Source organism: Microcebus murinus, chromosome 4 (genome assembly GCF_040939455.1).
Source record: "Microcebus murinus isolate Inina chromosome 4, M.murinus_Inina_mat1.0, whole genome shotgun sequence".
Classification (NCBI taxonomy): domain Eukaryota; kingdom Metazoa; phylum Chordata; class Mammalia; order Primates; family Cheirogaleidae; genus Microcebus; species Microcebus murinus.
In genome coordinates, this window is record NC_134107.1 from 102,609,272 (window position 1) to 102,624,774 (window position 15,503).

The following is a 15,503-nucleotide window of genomic DNA, read 5'->3' on the forward strand; positions in this document are numbered from 1 at the left end:
ATTATGGAGTTGCTATTAATCCATTTGCTTAGCTCCAGTAAGGTTTGCTTTATGAATCTGGGTGCACCTAAGTTGGGTGCATATATATTTAAAATTGTTATCTCTTCTTGTTGAACTGTGCCCTTCACCATTATATAATGACCCTCTTTGTCTTTCACTACTTTTGTTGGTTTAAAAATTAAATCGTCTGAAATTAGAACTGCCACACCAGCCTTCTTTTGGCTTCTATTTGCTTGGAATATTGATCTCCACCCTTTTATTTTTAGTCTATATGCATCCTTGCAGGTTAGATGTGTTTCCAGAAGACAGCATATACTTGGCCTGTATTTTTTTATCCATTCAGCCAGCCTATGTCTCTTGAGTGGAGAGTTTAAGCCATTCACATTTATTGAGAGAACTGATAGGTAAGGTAGATTACTGATCATTCTGTTGGGTTGGATGTTGTTGCTATGATTTCTGTCTTGAGCCATTGTAATATCTGGCCTTTAATATCTTTGGGTTTTGGTTGTTTTTATATTCGTGGGTTATTATTATGATGTTCTGTGCGTAACGCTGTTTTAAGTACTTCTTGTAGGGCTGGTCTTGTCTTGGTGAATTCTCTGAGCCTTTGCTTGTCTGAGAATGTCTTTATTTCTCCTTCATATATGAAGCTTAGTTTTGCAGGGAATAATATTCTAGGCTGGGCATTGTTTTGTTTCAAAAGAGTGAGAATGGGGCCCCAGTCTCTCCTTGCTTGTAAAGTCTCATTAGAGAAGACTGATGTTATTCGAATTGGCTTCCCCTTGTATGTTACTTGCTTCTTTTGTCTTACAGCTCTTAGAAGGGCCTCTTTAGTTGATACTTTGGTCAGTCTGATGACTGCATGTCGTGACGTCTTCCTGTTTGCATTGAATCTCCCAGGGGTCCTCTGAGCTTCTTGAACTTGTATATCAAGATTTTGAGCAAGGCCTGGGAAATTTTCCTCTATTATATCTTCAAACAGCTTGTCCAACCCTTGAGTGTTATCTTCTTCCCCTTCTGGTAAGCCTATGACTCTCACATTAGGTTTCTTCACATAATCCCACAGCTCTTGTAGGCTTTGCTCTTTTCTCTTGTTTCTCTGTTCTGTTTCTGTGACTGATTTATTTAATTGGAGAGTGTTATCTTCAAGCTCTGAGATTCTTTCTTCTGTTTAATCTACCCTGTTCTTGAGACTTTCCACTGTATTTTGTAGTTCCTTGAATTGATTCTTCATTTCCAGGAGTTCGGTTACACTTTTCTTCATTGTGTCTATTTCTTTTTCCATATTCTGGAGGCTTTTTGTGGTTTCTTTGTGTTGGTTATTGAGTTGTTGTTGCAGCTCGGTGAGTGTTCTTATGATCCACATACGAAATTCCTCTTCTGTCTTATTAGTTGCCTGATTTTGGTTGGTGTCCGTTTCTGGGGGGCTGGTGCCCCTCTTTGGGGGTGTGTTTTCCGTTTGGTTCTTCATATTTCCTGAGTTCTTTCGCTGATTTCTTCCCATGTCGATCAGTTGTTGTTTCTTTCCTTTAGGTTATTGTTTGGGTATTCACACACCTTGTTTAATTTCTCAGGCATTAGTTGGTGTCTGTGGGTGAGATTGGACCACTCCCTGTATATTGAGTCAGTGGATGCCGTGGAAAGGCTGTGCAAGATGCCGTCCCTGTCAGTAGGTGGCGTTTGCTTGGAGGAACAGGCTATGCTGTTGGTTTTGTGTCCTGTTATCAGCTCTTGTTCTGGGCGGAGCTGGGTTGGGTAAGCCTGCCCTCAGGCAGTTAGCAGGGGTCAAAGTTCTGTTCTCTGCTTCCAGGAAAAGCTGTCAGGGTGGGGCTGGAATGGTCCCGCTCAGTCAGAAAGTCCGGGTGTGGGGGTGGGGCTGTGTGAGACCCCCAGTCTGGAGCGGGCCTCTCTTCTTTCCACCCTCCCCAACTCCACAGCTACTACTGGGTCTCTGCCAGCAGGCCAGACCACAAGCCACCAGGCTGCCCCGGACTGTGATGCCGGTGGGGAGGTTCCCTGCACAGGAACGCCACCTGGGAGGCCACACAGCCTCCTCCTGGGAGGAGGGTTGCCCTCTAGGATGCTGATCTGCCCCTGGAGGCACACACACCTCAGTAGGCTGTTCACGTATAGCCCTTCTGTGCCCCAGGCAATGCTAACCCTCGGTGCAGGGGAACTGGTCTGCACGTCCGACCTCTGGGTCCCAGAGTTCAAACTGTATCCCCACCAGGGAGAGGATTTCTGGTCCCAATTCACCCACAGGGAGCCCAAGCTGGGTCTATGTCTCTCAGCTTCTGAGTCGGTACCGTTCTCCTGGGAACACCATGCCAGCAGCACCTGGGAGAGTTGTCGGGTAGGGAGCTCACAGTCTGAGTTCCCCTGAGTCAGCTGTAGGGTCCCAAAAGGGAAGGTCCTGTTCCCTGGAGGTGCCTCTGGCTGGTGGCTGTATTGTCTCTCTGGGCAGCCGCGGGTCGGGTCGGCAGAGGGGAGGAGGAGGCAATATGGCGCCTGCCGCGCCGCTCGGGTCTATGCACACGGAGGTGCCCAGAGGAAGTTGGGAACCTGGTGCCACGTCTGCTACAGGCTCATCGCTGGCTGCTGGCGGCTGTCTCTGGGCTGGTGTCCGCAGGTCTGTCCACCCACTGGGGAGCCCACCAGCAGTCTCAAATGCAGGGGAGGGGAAACAGCAAATCCACCTACCTTTGCCGCTGGTCTCCGGGCTGCTCCGGTGGTCTCAGCCTCCAGTTCTCCTCTGCAGCCTCCTCCCGTGGAGTCTCCCGGGGTCTCAGGTACCCCTCCTTCCAGACCTCGTCCGCTGTATGCTCGTCTTCTTGCTTCTTTTTTCTAATTTCTGCTAGAATCTGTCTTTTCTGCAGAGACACTCTGTCTGGCGGTGTTATTCGTCCGCCATCTTGCTCCACCCCCCGAGTACAGTTTTTTTAAGGATATTGCAGCAAGTGTACAGCTAGTGTTACAGCTATCGACCGGGAAAAGAACCAAATGGCACATGAAGAGTCAAAAAACAGCCTTTATTCCATAGGCAGGTTCAGCCTTTATTCAGCCAGCAAGTATTCCGCTCTTTTCTTGTCTTCTGATCTTCTGACCCCTTCTTTGTTCTCCTCCTGCTTTTATACCCTTTGTAAGACTCCAAAAGCATCCAATCAGCTACAAGCTTTAATATCCAATCAGCATCAAACTTTAACATCCAATCAGCAACAAGCTTTAACACCAATCAGCAACAGTGGGATTCAAAAATTACCCAATCAGGATCATGCAAGCAGTGCCACAGGATGACAGGAAGCAGCCGAGCACCAAGCATGGCCTCGACAGCGGGAGGTCAGCTCACAGGGCCTGGAAGCAGGTGGCGGCAGGTGGGCCTAGTGCCATTCCAGCACGTGGGGGCCCCAGCAGTGTGCCCTCCAACCAGCCCCATGCAGCGCCGGCTGCTGGGATGCAGAGCTATGGAACGGCGGCAAGTCAAGGGTAAGTTACAAAGAACTTTGAAACAGACCAAAAGATTGCTGGGTGTATTCAATGGAAGCATCTACAAAATGCTTCTGGGATACTATGGGATTCCTAAGCCTTTTTACACAGGCTCTTTTACAATTGTGTAAGTTGTAGATAACTGATAGCAGTGTACATAATATGTGGTTAAAGACTTGAAAATTCTGGCTGGTGGAGAGACAACTGATTTATCTGAACTATTCCCCAGGTAGAAAAGGCCAGTTTTGTATCTTTTTGTAAATTCATTTTCAGTATTTTTGGCTCAACTTGATTGAACACAAAAGTTGTGGTAATTTCAAATCTACAAAGATGGCTGCAACAGCCTCTTGTTTCCCTTATTAACAGTTTAAAGAAAATATTTTCACATGTGTTTATTTTATATTTGCATGACAATCATAATATTATCTTTGTACAAAAAACACCCTTTAACAACTTATTGGATGGATGGATAATGTTTTGGACAAGAGCAAACAAACATCAACTTTGATGCTATCTGAATGGCTTCCACCAAACTATAATGAAAGTGGAGGTAGTATTATGTCACCTGGTTTAGTTTCTGGTATATTCCATAGGTATAGTATGTTACACGCATAAATGATGTCTATCAAGAGCAGTATGTAAATAATTCACATTTAAAAGTTGCTCGAGAAAATAACTGTACTAAACAAGTATATGCAAGTAAATGATTTGGGGATTCTTGAGTTTTTCCAGGTCTCAATGTATTTCTATTTGTTAATGGACATTTTTTTCCTAGTCTATTATAATATGCGAAATATCTAGGCATGGGGGTGACGAGTTATCCAACTAATTGCCCTGCGCATGAGTAGAAACAGTGCATACTCTGTAATCAGACTGACACTTTGCAACCCCCCTTTTCCTTGACACTTCTCAAGGAGTTAACAGATTCTCTGCTGTGCTCCCACAGTACTCTCCAGGTATCTCTTTTACAGCATTGATTATACTGCATTGTTATGGTAATTCTTGGTTTATCTATCCTTACTCTACCAAACTAAATCACTTGAGTAGAAGAAATGGGTCATTTTCTCTATATGACTTGAGTTCCTGAAAGAATTATATAAGGAGTTATCTGGTTACCAAAATTAAGGTCACAAACTGTAGACTGGGTGTGAGGTTTGTTCCAGGTGGGAACCCGAAAAGTATGTATAGGACAGAATGTGGTTAATGCAAAACTTAGGCTTGTAAAACAATATCCACAGCAGTCTGGGGAGTCACCAGACTTAGTAGATCTAACTCACAGCTGCAGCCAGCATTCCTTTCCCCGCCCTCCCTGATAGAGACCAAAGTGCTATCCCTCCCTAGTTCTCCTGATAAGGATGATGCCAGAACAGAAGGATGGATGCAACTAGAGCAAAGGGGTCCTAGGAGTTGTTTGTTTGAATTTTTTTTTTTTTTTTTTTTTTTGAGACAGAGTCTCACTTTGTTGCCCAGGCTAGAGTGAGTGCCATGGCGGCAGCCCAGCTCACAGCAACCTCAGACTCCTGAGCTCAAGCGATCCTATTGCCTCAGCCTCCCAAGTAGCTGGGACTACAGGCATGCGCCACCATGCCCAGCTAATTTTTTCTGTATGTATTAGTTGGCCAATTAATTTTCTTTCTATTTATAGTAGAGACGGGGTCTCGCTCTTGTTCAGGCTGGTTTTGAACTCCTGACCTTGAGCAATCCACCCGCCTCGGCCTCCCAGAGTGCTAGGATTACAGGCGTGAGCCACCGCGCCCGGCCTGTTTGTTTGAATTTACTACAAACATCTGTTCTGCTTACCATCCTCTGCCATATGTGAACTGCACGTAGTAGGATGCAATTCTTCACCTGCCAATTTGGCCCAGAAACAAAGAACTGAACAGGGCAGGTGGGAGGGGGTCAGCTATCCCCATTTATAAACCCTCACAAAACCCCCTTCTGTGCCTACTGTCTTCTCAGACTCAGTCCACCTGCACCTGGGTGAATAAACCAGCCGTGTTGCTCCCAAATAGCCTGTGTGTGAAATGTGTCCTTTGGAACAGTCACCCTTTCACTGGGCCTACAGTATTAGCTAGCCAAGTACTGAATTACACCTTCTATCAATTCAGACATACAGAAGGTGTACAGTGTTCAAGTGTTCCATGTAAACAGGATGAGGGAGAACACAATAACTATGACGAACTACCATAAACCTATTTTTAACCACTTCAGGATCAGCGTCAACTATAGTTGCTAGCCACAGATGAACATGCACACGACTTTACCCGACAGCCGTGACATGAGTTTTCTAATTTTTCGTTTATCAAAATAAAATAGTGAATATTTAAAAATAACATAATGAAAACATATATGTATATGTTACCTATTCCGATTTACATTACAAGTAAAAGCTGCCTGTAAAGTAAAACAAGCTTTCAGTGCTTTAAAACTTTCCTCACCACACAAGAGCAAAACAGATTCATCATCAATGCACAGCACAAACAATCGTGGGGACTATGAGTGCCGGCTGTGGGCAAGGTTTCGCGGCTGGTGAGCGTGGTACCCAGGTTTTTAAACTCGTTGCTATAAATATGACTTTGATTTTTAACAGATAAACTTATAGTTTTTAAAGTTTTTAGAAAGGGTTTTTGAGATATAACAAAATAGAATAATTACCTTTGAATTTTATTTATTTTGTCTTCATCCTCTCCATTATCCATGATACCGACCCACTCATCATAAAGATCTGATGACAAAATACTTCCAGGAATTTCTTTTAGAAAATCCTTACATAGATGAAAAAACAAATATTTTAAATCATTATTCTCATGCTGAATATGTAGTAAGAGAAACCAGAAAGAATATGTGCTGTTGAAAACTTCAGTTAAGCCCTCCCTTCCATGAAATACACAGAGCTCTGGATCTGGCAGTAAACCATTCTAAGTCCTCTTTTCCCCTTCCCTTAAATGGCTAGCTCAAGGAAATGCACCCAGATATCTGTGAGGCTCATAATCTCATAATCATTCATTCAATCACTGTATAAGTGCTTATTCATAGGTGCTGAGCACTTCTTGAGGTTCTAGGGAGACAGAAGTGAATAAAACTTAGAAAGTTATATTCTAATGCTATTGGTATACAATTGCATCAAGAGCTACTTAGAATTTTCCCCAGTATTCCATATAGAAGGGTTGTTATATATTTGGGGAAATAAAGTGCTCCAGGTACAAGCTGAGATCTGGGGGCTTGGGGCAGCACCACCGTGCTTAACATACACTAAGTAATGTGTCCACAGTACATTATCCTTTCTTGGAGACCCTATTCTGCTGAGAGTACTGGTGAGGCTGGGTGTGCTGAAACCAAACCATGACACAAACAGGGTATGACCCAGGGCACTGGCTGTTTTGCTTTTGTTTACAAAAACTTAAAAGTAAATTAAATTTGTTCCTAGTCCTAGAAAGTTGATTCTAGGCCAACTCTCAGTGTTGCTTTTGTCATGGCATTAGCAACACCAAACTTTTGCTCTGATCTCCCACTTAGCAAACATTAGGCAAAGGAAACTCAATTTCATGTCAAAGCATTATACCTATAGTTGGCTACCTTCTTGCAACTTCCTGCTCATAAAAATGTGAAAGTCTACAACTGCATGATTTTAACTTTTGCTGGAAAACCAAAACAATAACTTTATCTATGTTCTTTTTATTTTTTTCCATTTTTAAAATATTCACACATAAGCACTTAACAAAAACAATATAACATACTATTAATACACTGAAAAAAATAATGTATTTGGGGTAATTAAGCAGCACAGAAGCATCACCAGGGTACCCTGGTGTTAAACAACAACAATAAGCACCAGCAGGCTTTCAGATCCAAGTATAATATGGTGTTTTGATTAAAAAGGTACTTACTGTACACTGTGTTTTGTTTCTTTTTTTTTCTTTTTATTTCATCATATTATGGGGGTACAAATATTGTTAAGGTTACATATATTGCCCTTGCCAACCCTGCCCCCACCGAGTCAGAGCTTCAAGCATGTCCATCCTCCAGGTGGTGCACATCGCACTTATTATGTAAGTGTACACCTATCCCCCCTTACACCTGAACACCACCCGATACAAGTTTTTTGTTTTTTGACATTTTGGTTACATTTTATATCTTTGTTTTTCCTTAAGAAGTGTTAGAGGTATGCCCTTCCCCTCCACAATGCTTGCCACATCCCTAAGATGTGGGTCTCCCCCCGCCACCAATCCTTGGTGAGCACTACCACCATTTGAGCACAATAGTTTTAATCAGTCAGTACCAATTTGATGGAGAGTACATGTGGAGCCCATTTTCCTGATCTTGTGTCACCTCACTTTGGATTTTTAAAAGGCAACAGACAACTTGTTACTTATGTATCATGTTCATTTCACTAATATGAAAGCTATGATAACTTATTGTTACAGTTAGTTGATTACATGGGCATCTTTCCCACTTGCTTATGAGTGATTCCAGGGTAGGAACAGACCTTCACCATTTATTTCTGTACACATTAATGCCAAACAAGGTAGCATCCTTAGCAGAGGTCATCATTAAACTGCAGCTAGTGTAATACGGCCAAATATTAATGAGGGACAAGAGAAGCCCAATCAACTATAAATGAGTTTCTAAGGTAATTTTAAGAACCTCTTTCTCATCATGTCACTTTCTTACCATACATACTTTGTTTCTTTTAGAGTAGTTAAAAAGAAGGAAGATGGATTGATTCAACGTCTTTCTCTGTTCTATCATATCTTCTAGTAGAAATGTACCTGCATAGCTGTGAATCAGGTATATCATTACAAAAGTTACCTGTCCTAGGGTAAAGCTATTGAATTTTCCAATTTCAAATTAACTTTAGCTGTTGCACTCACTTTAAAAGTCAGATTTAGAAGAGGCAAAAATGTGTTATTTCAAAATCGGATATGATATTTCCTTTAAAAATCTGAGTGGAAAACAAACTTCTGATTTGTCTTGAAGAAAAACATCATTAAATCTTAAATCTATACTTGAAAGATAATAACATAGTAACAACTCAGTGAACTCTCCCACTGCTGGAATAACAAGTTATGAAATACAACCGCCATCACAGATGAATAGGACATGAGAGGTGTGGTTCTGAATTATCGTCACCAACTCACAGCACTTAACTGAAAGTCTCTTCCTCTCCAAAACAGAGCCTAGGCCATCAGCAGAACTCCCAAATTCATTTGAGTTGAGATTTCACAGAATTGAATATGAACTTTTCCTCAAAGGTCAGAGGCATCAAGGTTATGGTGTCTCAAGCAATTTTTGTCCAAGTACACTTTGAAGAGTTAAACTTATATGTAAGCAAAATCAGCATAAGTGAAAAATTCAAGGAATCTTAAGTATCATTTCAAAACAGACTTGACAATAAGAAATAAACAACAACAACAGAAAAAGAAAACAAACAGAAGGTTACAAAGTTTTGGTAAAAAATACGTTCCTTCCTATAACCACTTGGAAGAAACGGAAGTAAAACATAGTTATATGACAAAACTTCAAATACTTGGAACCCATTAACCAGACTCTTCAATCATTGGGACAATTTTTATCTTCTGTTTTCAGAAAAATACTATTTCAGTAATTTGAAACAGAATGTAGCTCTTCTAAAATGATGCTTCTTTGCAGTGGCCTCAAAAATTTAGCACAGAATTTTAAGGAGTGCAGTGCTATGAAGACTAGCAGAGTAAGAAAATGTTTTCTGAGACAGGCTTTACCTTCTTAAATTAAGAGATGGAAGAAAAACTAATTATATGAAAAAAAAAGATCCATCATGCATATATGTCCTGGCATATATAATTCAGTACTATACCATGTATATATTTATTGTATTCCAGAATTGCAGAATAAATAAAAACCCTGTGCAAAACAGATTAGACGACCCTCGCTCAAACTGTCCCATTTTCTTGAGTGATATTTAACTGGAAAATTCTGAGCAGGGTTTGTTGAAGAGCAGACATGGACCATGTACCAAGAAACATGTGATTGTACATAAAGTCATTAAGTAAGATTATATAAGCTGCTGGCCACTCAGCTGAAGTAGAGGAATGCAAGATTCATTGTCATCATGTTATTATTCATTTGGTTTTTATGCTTTAGGCCCTGAGATGCAGGCTAGGGCCCTGTCTCTACCCCTGGCTCTCATCTAATCCAATCCTTTGGGAGATGAGAGCCTAAGGCAGTTCTGCAGAAGCGATTTCCAGGGACAAAAAGCTCAGATTAAAGCTGGTTTTGACTCTAGCTTTTCCAAAACTGTAGGGCATTTCCAAGAATGTGGAGTAGAAAACATTTTAGAATTGTATAACCTTGTAACTGTAGATGGGGCTTAAGTAACCACAGTTGAAGCATAAGAACTACAAAGCCAAATGTGTTAAAGGCAAAAGATAACCTAGATGTCGAATTCCTTCCACCTCAGCTTTTAAAGCAATAGGAGTTAGGGGACTAGGGAAGGAATAGCTGTGGCATAAGGATTATGTAAACAAAAGGAATTTTCAGCGATCTCAGCAAAGTTTTGTTTTAGTTGTAAGGTAAATGTATTTTATTATTGTAAACTTCTGTAATTATTTTCAAAAGTTTAATAACTGTTTTTGAAAACTTTGCCTTCATTAAGCAGGTAGAGAGACAGTGAGGAAATCATCATAAGCGGGAGATTTGTTTTGGTAAACATCTCTGAGAGTGAGTGCTTTGATTATTTTAAATTCCAATTAAATTTATCTTTAACATGGGGTTTTAAAAGCGAAGATGAGATTAGCATGCAACGAAAACTATTTAAAAAGCATATCTGATATGTGATATCGGTGGTGGCTTTTAAAGCTCAGTGTTGATTTGTGAAATGTTTTTTAACACTATTTCAATTCTAAATCTATTATAGGTCATTGTAGACAGAAATAATGCTTATGATTAAAAACAATTATCGTGATTGACAGCTACACATGCTGTAGATAAAGGAAGAACTTTTCCTACCATTAAGATAGACGCTAGCACAAAGGCATTTTCACAGTACAGCTGTACTGGTACTCCACAATCAAGTTTTTCTTTTAGTTGTCGGCAATATTCCATGTCAGCCCGTACAAAGAAGACACCTTCCTTCAGAGGACCTTTTTCATTCAGGAACAAAAGAATATCCTATGGGAAAGCAAAGGAAAAAAAGCCAAAATGGCACTTGACACATATAAACAAGGGAACATGTACTTGCCCTCTTCGGCCGCCATAGGCTAGGATGTGCTAGTGTAGAAGCACTGAAGGATTGGAGCTGGATGGATGGCTACAAAGATTAAAGTCAATTTTTAAGGAGAGCAGAATGGTGGTTCCCAAGGTGTAGAGGGCGTGGTAGGGTTGAGGAGATTTTGGTGAAAGGATACAAAATTTTAGTTAGACAGGAGAATTAAGTTCAGGTGATCTACCAAGAAAACTATAGTTCACCACAATGCACTGTATGCCTAAAAGTTGCTAACAGAGTATTTCAAGGGTTTCCTAATTTTGCTTTTTTTGTATTTTTACATCCTCTGCTTGCAGTATAAGAGGAGGATGTTTGAAACCTAGTTATGCTATAAATTTACTTTGTAACCTTGAATAAAGTTCTGAGGCTTTAAAAATTTTGTCAAGAAGTGATCATGATATGATATTAACTACCTCTGAAATTTGTTGTGAAGGATAATCAACAGTGGCTGGCCTGGTGCCCGGCACTTATAGGTGCACAACATAGCATGAAATGCCATGCATATACCATAGTGCTTAGAGGATACTCAATAAATTAGGTTAGAAGTGATTAATATATCAATTGCAGATAATGTAAACTCAGTGGCTTTGATCTGACTGATCGTATATGCAAAAGAAAAATAAATGCCAGAGACTGTATCTTTATGCTTAAACACTTTAACTACAAATAAAACAATTCTAAAACTTAAATATAAGATTCACTAGTCCTGATACTAAAGTGATAAAAGAAGACTTTCAGAACAATGTGGAGTTCAAGAAAGGATTTCTGAGATGACGAAGATTCTCTGTCTACAGAACAAACTCTAATTTATCTGAGCAGGCTTATGTGGCTCTTCCTTGTAATCAGTAGACTACATTATCTCTTCTTACTATGTCTTCCTTTTCATTCTGCAATACTGTCAGATTTTTACACTTTCAAGTAATCAGGGGTGTCTATAGTTTTTCCATTTGGGGACAGATCTATCTCCCAGAGCTCTCCCTTCCCACATCCCCTTTCCCATTGGTTTAGAGGACAAAATAAGCCTTACCATGATAGGTTTCGGCAGATTGTCATTTTTACAAATGTTTTTCAGAGAGGCTCCAAAAAGTTTGGACTCAAGTGGATGTTCTATTTGAGCACCTTCTTCAGTACACTGCTCCAAGTCACAGTCATTTTTGTTTAAAACATCTTGCACATCAGGCTGCTTGAGGATGTCTTCAGTGAACTTTAAAATAGAGGCCATGTTTGTGCTTCCCTGGCCAACTGTCTTTCCTGTATTGACACATGGGGCATCAACAACCTCATGGGGGTCGTTCTCAGAGGTATTTTCCAAAGAAAGTCCAAGGAGCTGTCCTGCCACCGGAGGAGATGTTGGCAGTGACACAGATGAGTTGTCCTGGTCAGTGCTATAACCCCAACAACAGGCCGAATTGATGAGACATCTTCTCTTTTCAGATGTCTTCTGATGTGAATCTAACAAACGAATGGAGTTATTAGCAAAATTAGTTTAATTCATTTTCACCTTATTTCTATAATTTCCATTTTACAATATGTTCCTTACAATGCCTTAAAGAGAAAAAAATATTTATAGATGTCTTTTGTTACTGAGAATTCAAACTACATTTCATGATAATATTTTATAAAGGAAAAAAGCTCAATGAAGGAAAAATCAAATATTTGAGTTCTCCCATCCATTTTGGGGACATCATTGGTCTGTTTAATTGAGTTTTGGTAGTAAGTTTTTAAAGGTGAAAGAAAGGCTTCCTTTTTGACTGTAACAACTTAAAGCAAAACAGTGTTGCATACCAATATACATATTTTCCCGTTTTAAAGATGGGAATAGGCATATAAAAAAGTTAGAATTTGATCATAATTAAATAGTGAGAAAAATAGAGAAAAGATGATGGGAAGGCAAGATGAAGGGGAAGGGGAAGTAGGAGAAAGAGAAGGCTAAGGTGAACAGGAAGAGGATGAACAGAAAAGGGCAGAAGAAAAGAAAGGAAGAGAGGATTTATCTCTCTTAAAATGTTTCTTAGAAATAAACAATATTTTATTACCTGATGTCCTACTCTACTATTGAGAGCAGAGACAGGAAGCTGATATCCTATAATTTTTTTCTTTCCTTTGCTAATGCAAACATCTTCATGTTTATTTTCAGTTCCTGACTTTAAAAAGCATGTTTAAGGTAGCATGGATGGACATAAACATGAGTGAGAACTGCCCTTGCAAATTAAGTTTATAATATAATAGAAATGAGACCTCTTATAGTGGGAGCGTCAAATTATACATCCTTAATATATGAAGAAAAAGAAGTATTAACTCATGTTTCCCTTTTAGAAGTCAGGTTAATATTATTATGTCCACAAACAAGGGTAGGGGGAAAGAGTGAAGAGAATTGTGTTCTTATACTGATTTTTTTATAATGGGGTCTCTCTCTTAATTTTAATTTGTGTTAGGAATGCTATGGCACACAGCAGGTGGGAAAGATGACAAAATTGTGGACTTTAAATAACATTACACCTTGATATTCACATGGTCATACAACAGGCTAAAAAAATACTGAGAACAATCTCCACAGTGGTCTGCTGCCTTCAAATTAAAAGATCAAGGGCAGAAAGAAACGTAGTAGGGATGTGGACAGCAAGACAAATAATAACTATGTAACATGGTGTCTGAAGGCAGTTAATGCTAACATGTTCACGCAATAGGGCAGGTTAGGTCTAGTGACAAAATCAGAGATTTAAAGTTAGAAGGCCTATGTTGTACTGACATTTATAATATGCTTTGTGATGCTGGATACAGTCTGACACTGCTAATCTGTCACATGAGATAATCATGCAAACTTACATGAATGTTTTGAGGCATAAAAGAAAGTATTATTTAAAGTGTTAAGTTCTATGTAGAAATTACTTGATGACATTATGAAGCGTGTCATCATTTAGGAGACAATTCCATTTTTCGAATTCATAGACTCTTTGTAGTTCTTTAGTCTTTCTAGATGCCTTTTGGCTTTTCTTCCTCTAATCAAAGCACTATACAGATGCACCATGCAAAGAAATGCACACAAGTGAAATGAGATGGCTCTGTTACTCGTCTGAACTCTGTTATAAACCTGGTAAAGCACTCATACTATAGCTGCATGTTTTTAACCACTTCGGTAGGGCACTCACCTGCCACTAAACTTTGCCCACAAAACCTTGCTCACAGCCGGCACTCATAGTCTGCATGATAGTTTGTGCTATGCATTGATGACAAATCCGTTTTGCTCTTGTGTGATGAGGAAAGCTTTAAAGCACTGAAAGCTTGTTTTACTTTACAGGCAGCTTTACTTGTAATGTAAATCAGAATAGGTAACATATACATATATGTTTTTATTACATTATTTTTAAATGTTCACAATTTTATTTTGATAAATGAAAAATTAGAAAATTCAATTCAAAATTATAGTTTTATTTCATTCATATCATAAAGAAATAAGGCAAGTTTTATAATACAATAAATTTTATTCTTTGGTATGATAAATTTCGAAGCATGGGGCTACACATAGGCCAACATTACATTGTTTACAATAGTATCTAGTACTATGCCTTTTATTATTTTTTGAGCATACAATACATCTTCTTAATGGATTTTTCCTTTTTGTTTTATCACTAAGTGTTGGAAAATGCCTTTCTCTAAAACACATGAGATTTTCTGATGCAGTACAGGGGTTGTATTGCCTCAATTAGGAGTACTGTTGTAGAAATTTTGTTATTAATGCTAAAGTCGACGCTTGGCTGTGCGCCTCCATATCACAGCTGTAGGCTAAAGTCGCTGTGCATGTTCATCTGTGGCTATTGACTATAGTCGACGCTCAGCTGTGCACGTTCATCTGTGGCTATCAACTATAAGTCGATGCTCGTACCGAAGTGGTTAATTGGCTGTGCATTCTAATCATTTAAAAAGAGGGCACCAAGCCATGCTCCCTTGGCCAAATCTGGCCTGCCAACACTTTGGATAACCAGCAAGTTAAGAATGATTTTCACATTTTGAAAAAGGTTGAAAAATCAAAATAATATTTAGTGACACATAAAAATTATATGAAATTCAAATTTTACTGTCCAGAATAATTTCACTGTAACACAGTCACAGGCAGTCCTTTAGGTACTGTTGATGGTTGCTTTCTCTTCACACTGAATTACAGAGTTGAGAAGCTGTGACAGAGACAGTATGTGGCACTCTCATTGTTTGCACTGCTGCTTAGGGCACTACAAATTGTAGTGACCCTGTAATACTTTGACAGTGTTTCAAGTGCCATGTGTATCATGATACTGCAGCATCTTATTTTTTTCTCTAAAAAAAGACACCTGCACTAGAATGTTTATAGCAGCACAGTTGACAATTGAAAAGATGTGGAAACAACCCAAGTGCCCATAAATACATGAGTGGATTAATAAAATGTGGTATATGATACCATGCAATACTACTCAGCCACAAAACATAATGGTGATCTAGCACCTCTTGTTATCATCCTGGATGGAGCTGGAGCCCTTTCTACTATGTGAAGTATCACAAGAATGAAAAAACAAGCACCACATGTACTCACCATCACATTGGTATAAACTGATCAACACTTATGTGCACATAAGGTAGTAACATTCATTGGGTGAAGGGCACGTGAGAGAGGGGAGAAGGGGATGGGTATATTCATACCTAACGGTTGTGATGTGCACTATCTGGTGGATGGACAGGCTCAAAGATCTGACTCAGGCAAGGCAAAGGCAATATATGTAACCTAAACCTCTGTACCCCCATAATATGC

The 15,503-nt window shown here is 39.6% G+C and overlaps 1 protein-coding gene across 1 annotated transcript in view; it reads right to left on the reverse strand.

Moving 5' to 3' along the window:
- LOC105864568 (rho GTPase-activating protein 20-like) overlaps positions 1-15,503 on the reverse strand; it is a 57,884-nt gene that overhangs the window by 8,598 nt on the left and 33,783 nt on the right. Inside the window, exons 10-12 of the mRNA XM_012752544.3 lie at positions 11,751-12,175; positions 10,468-10,629; positions 6,139-6,248 (exon numbers count right to left, since the gene is read on the reverse strand). Coding sequence (XP_012607998.1) covers positions 6,139-6,248; positions 10,468-10,629; positions 11,751-12,175 — 697 coding nt within the window. The remainder of the gene's footprint in view (positions 1-6,138; positions 6,249-10,467; positions 10,630-11,750; positions 12,176-15,503) is intronic.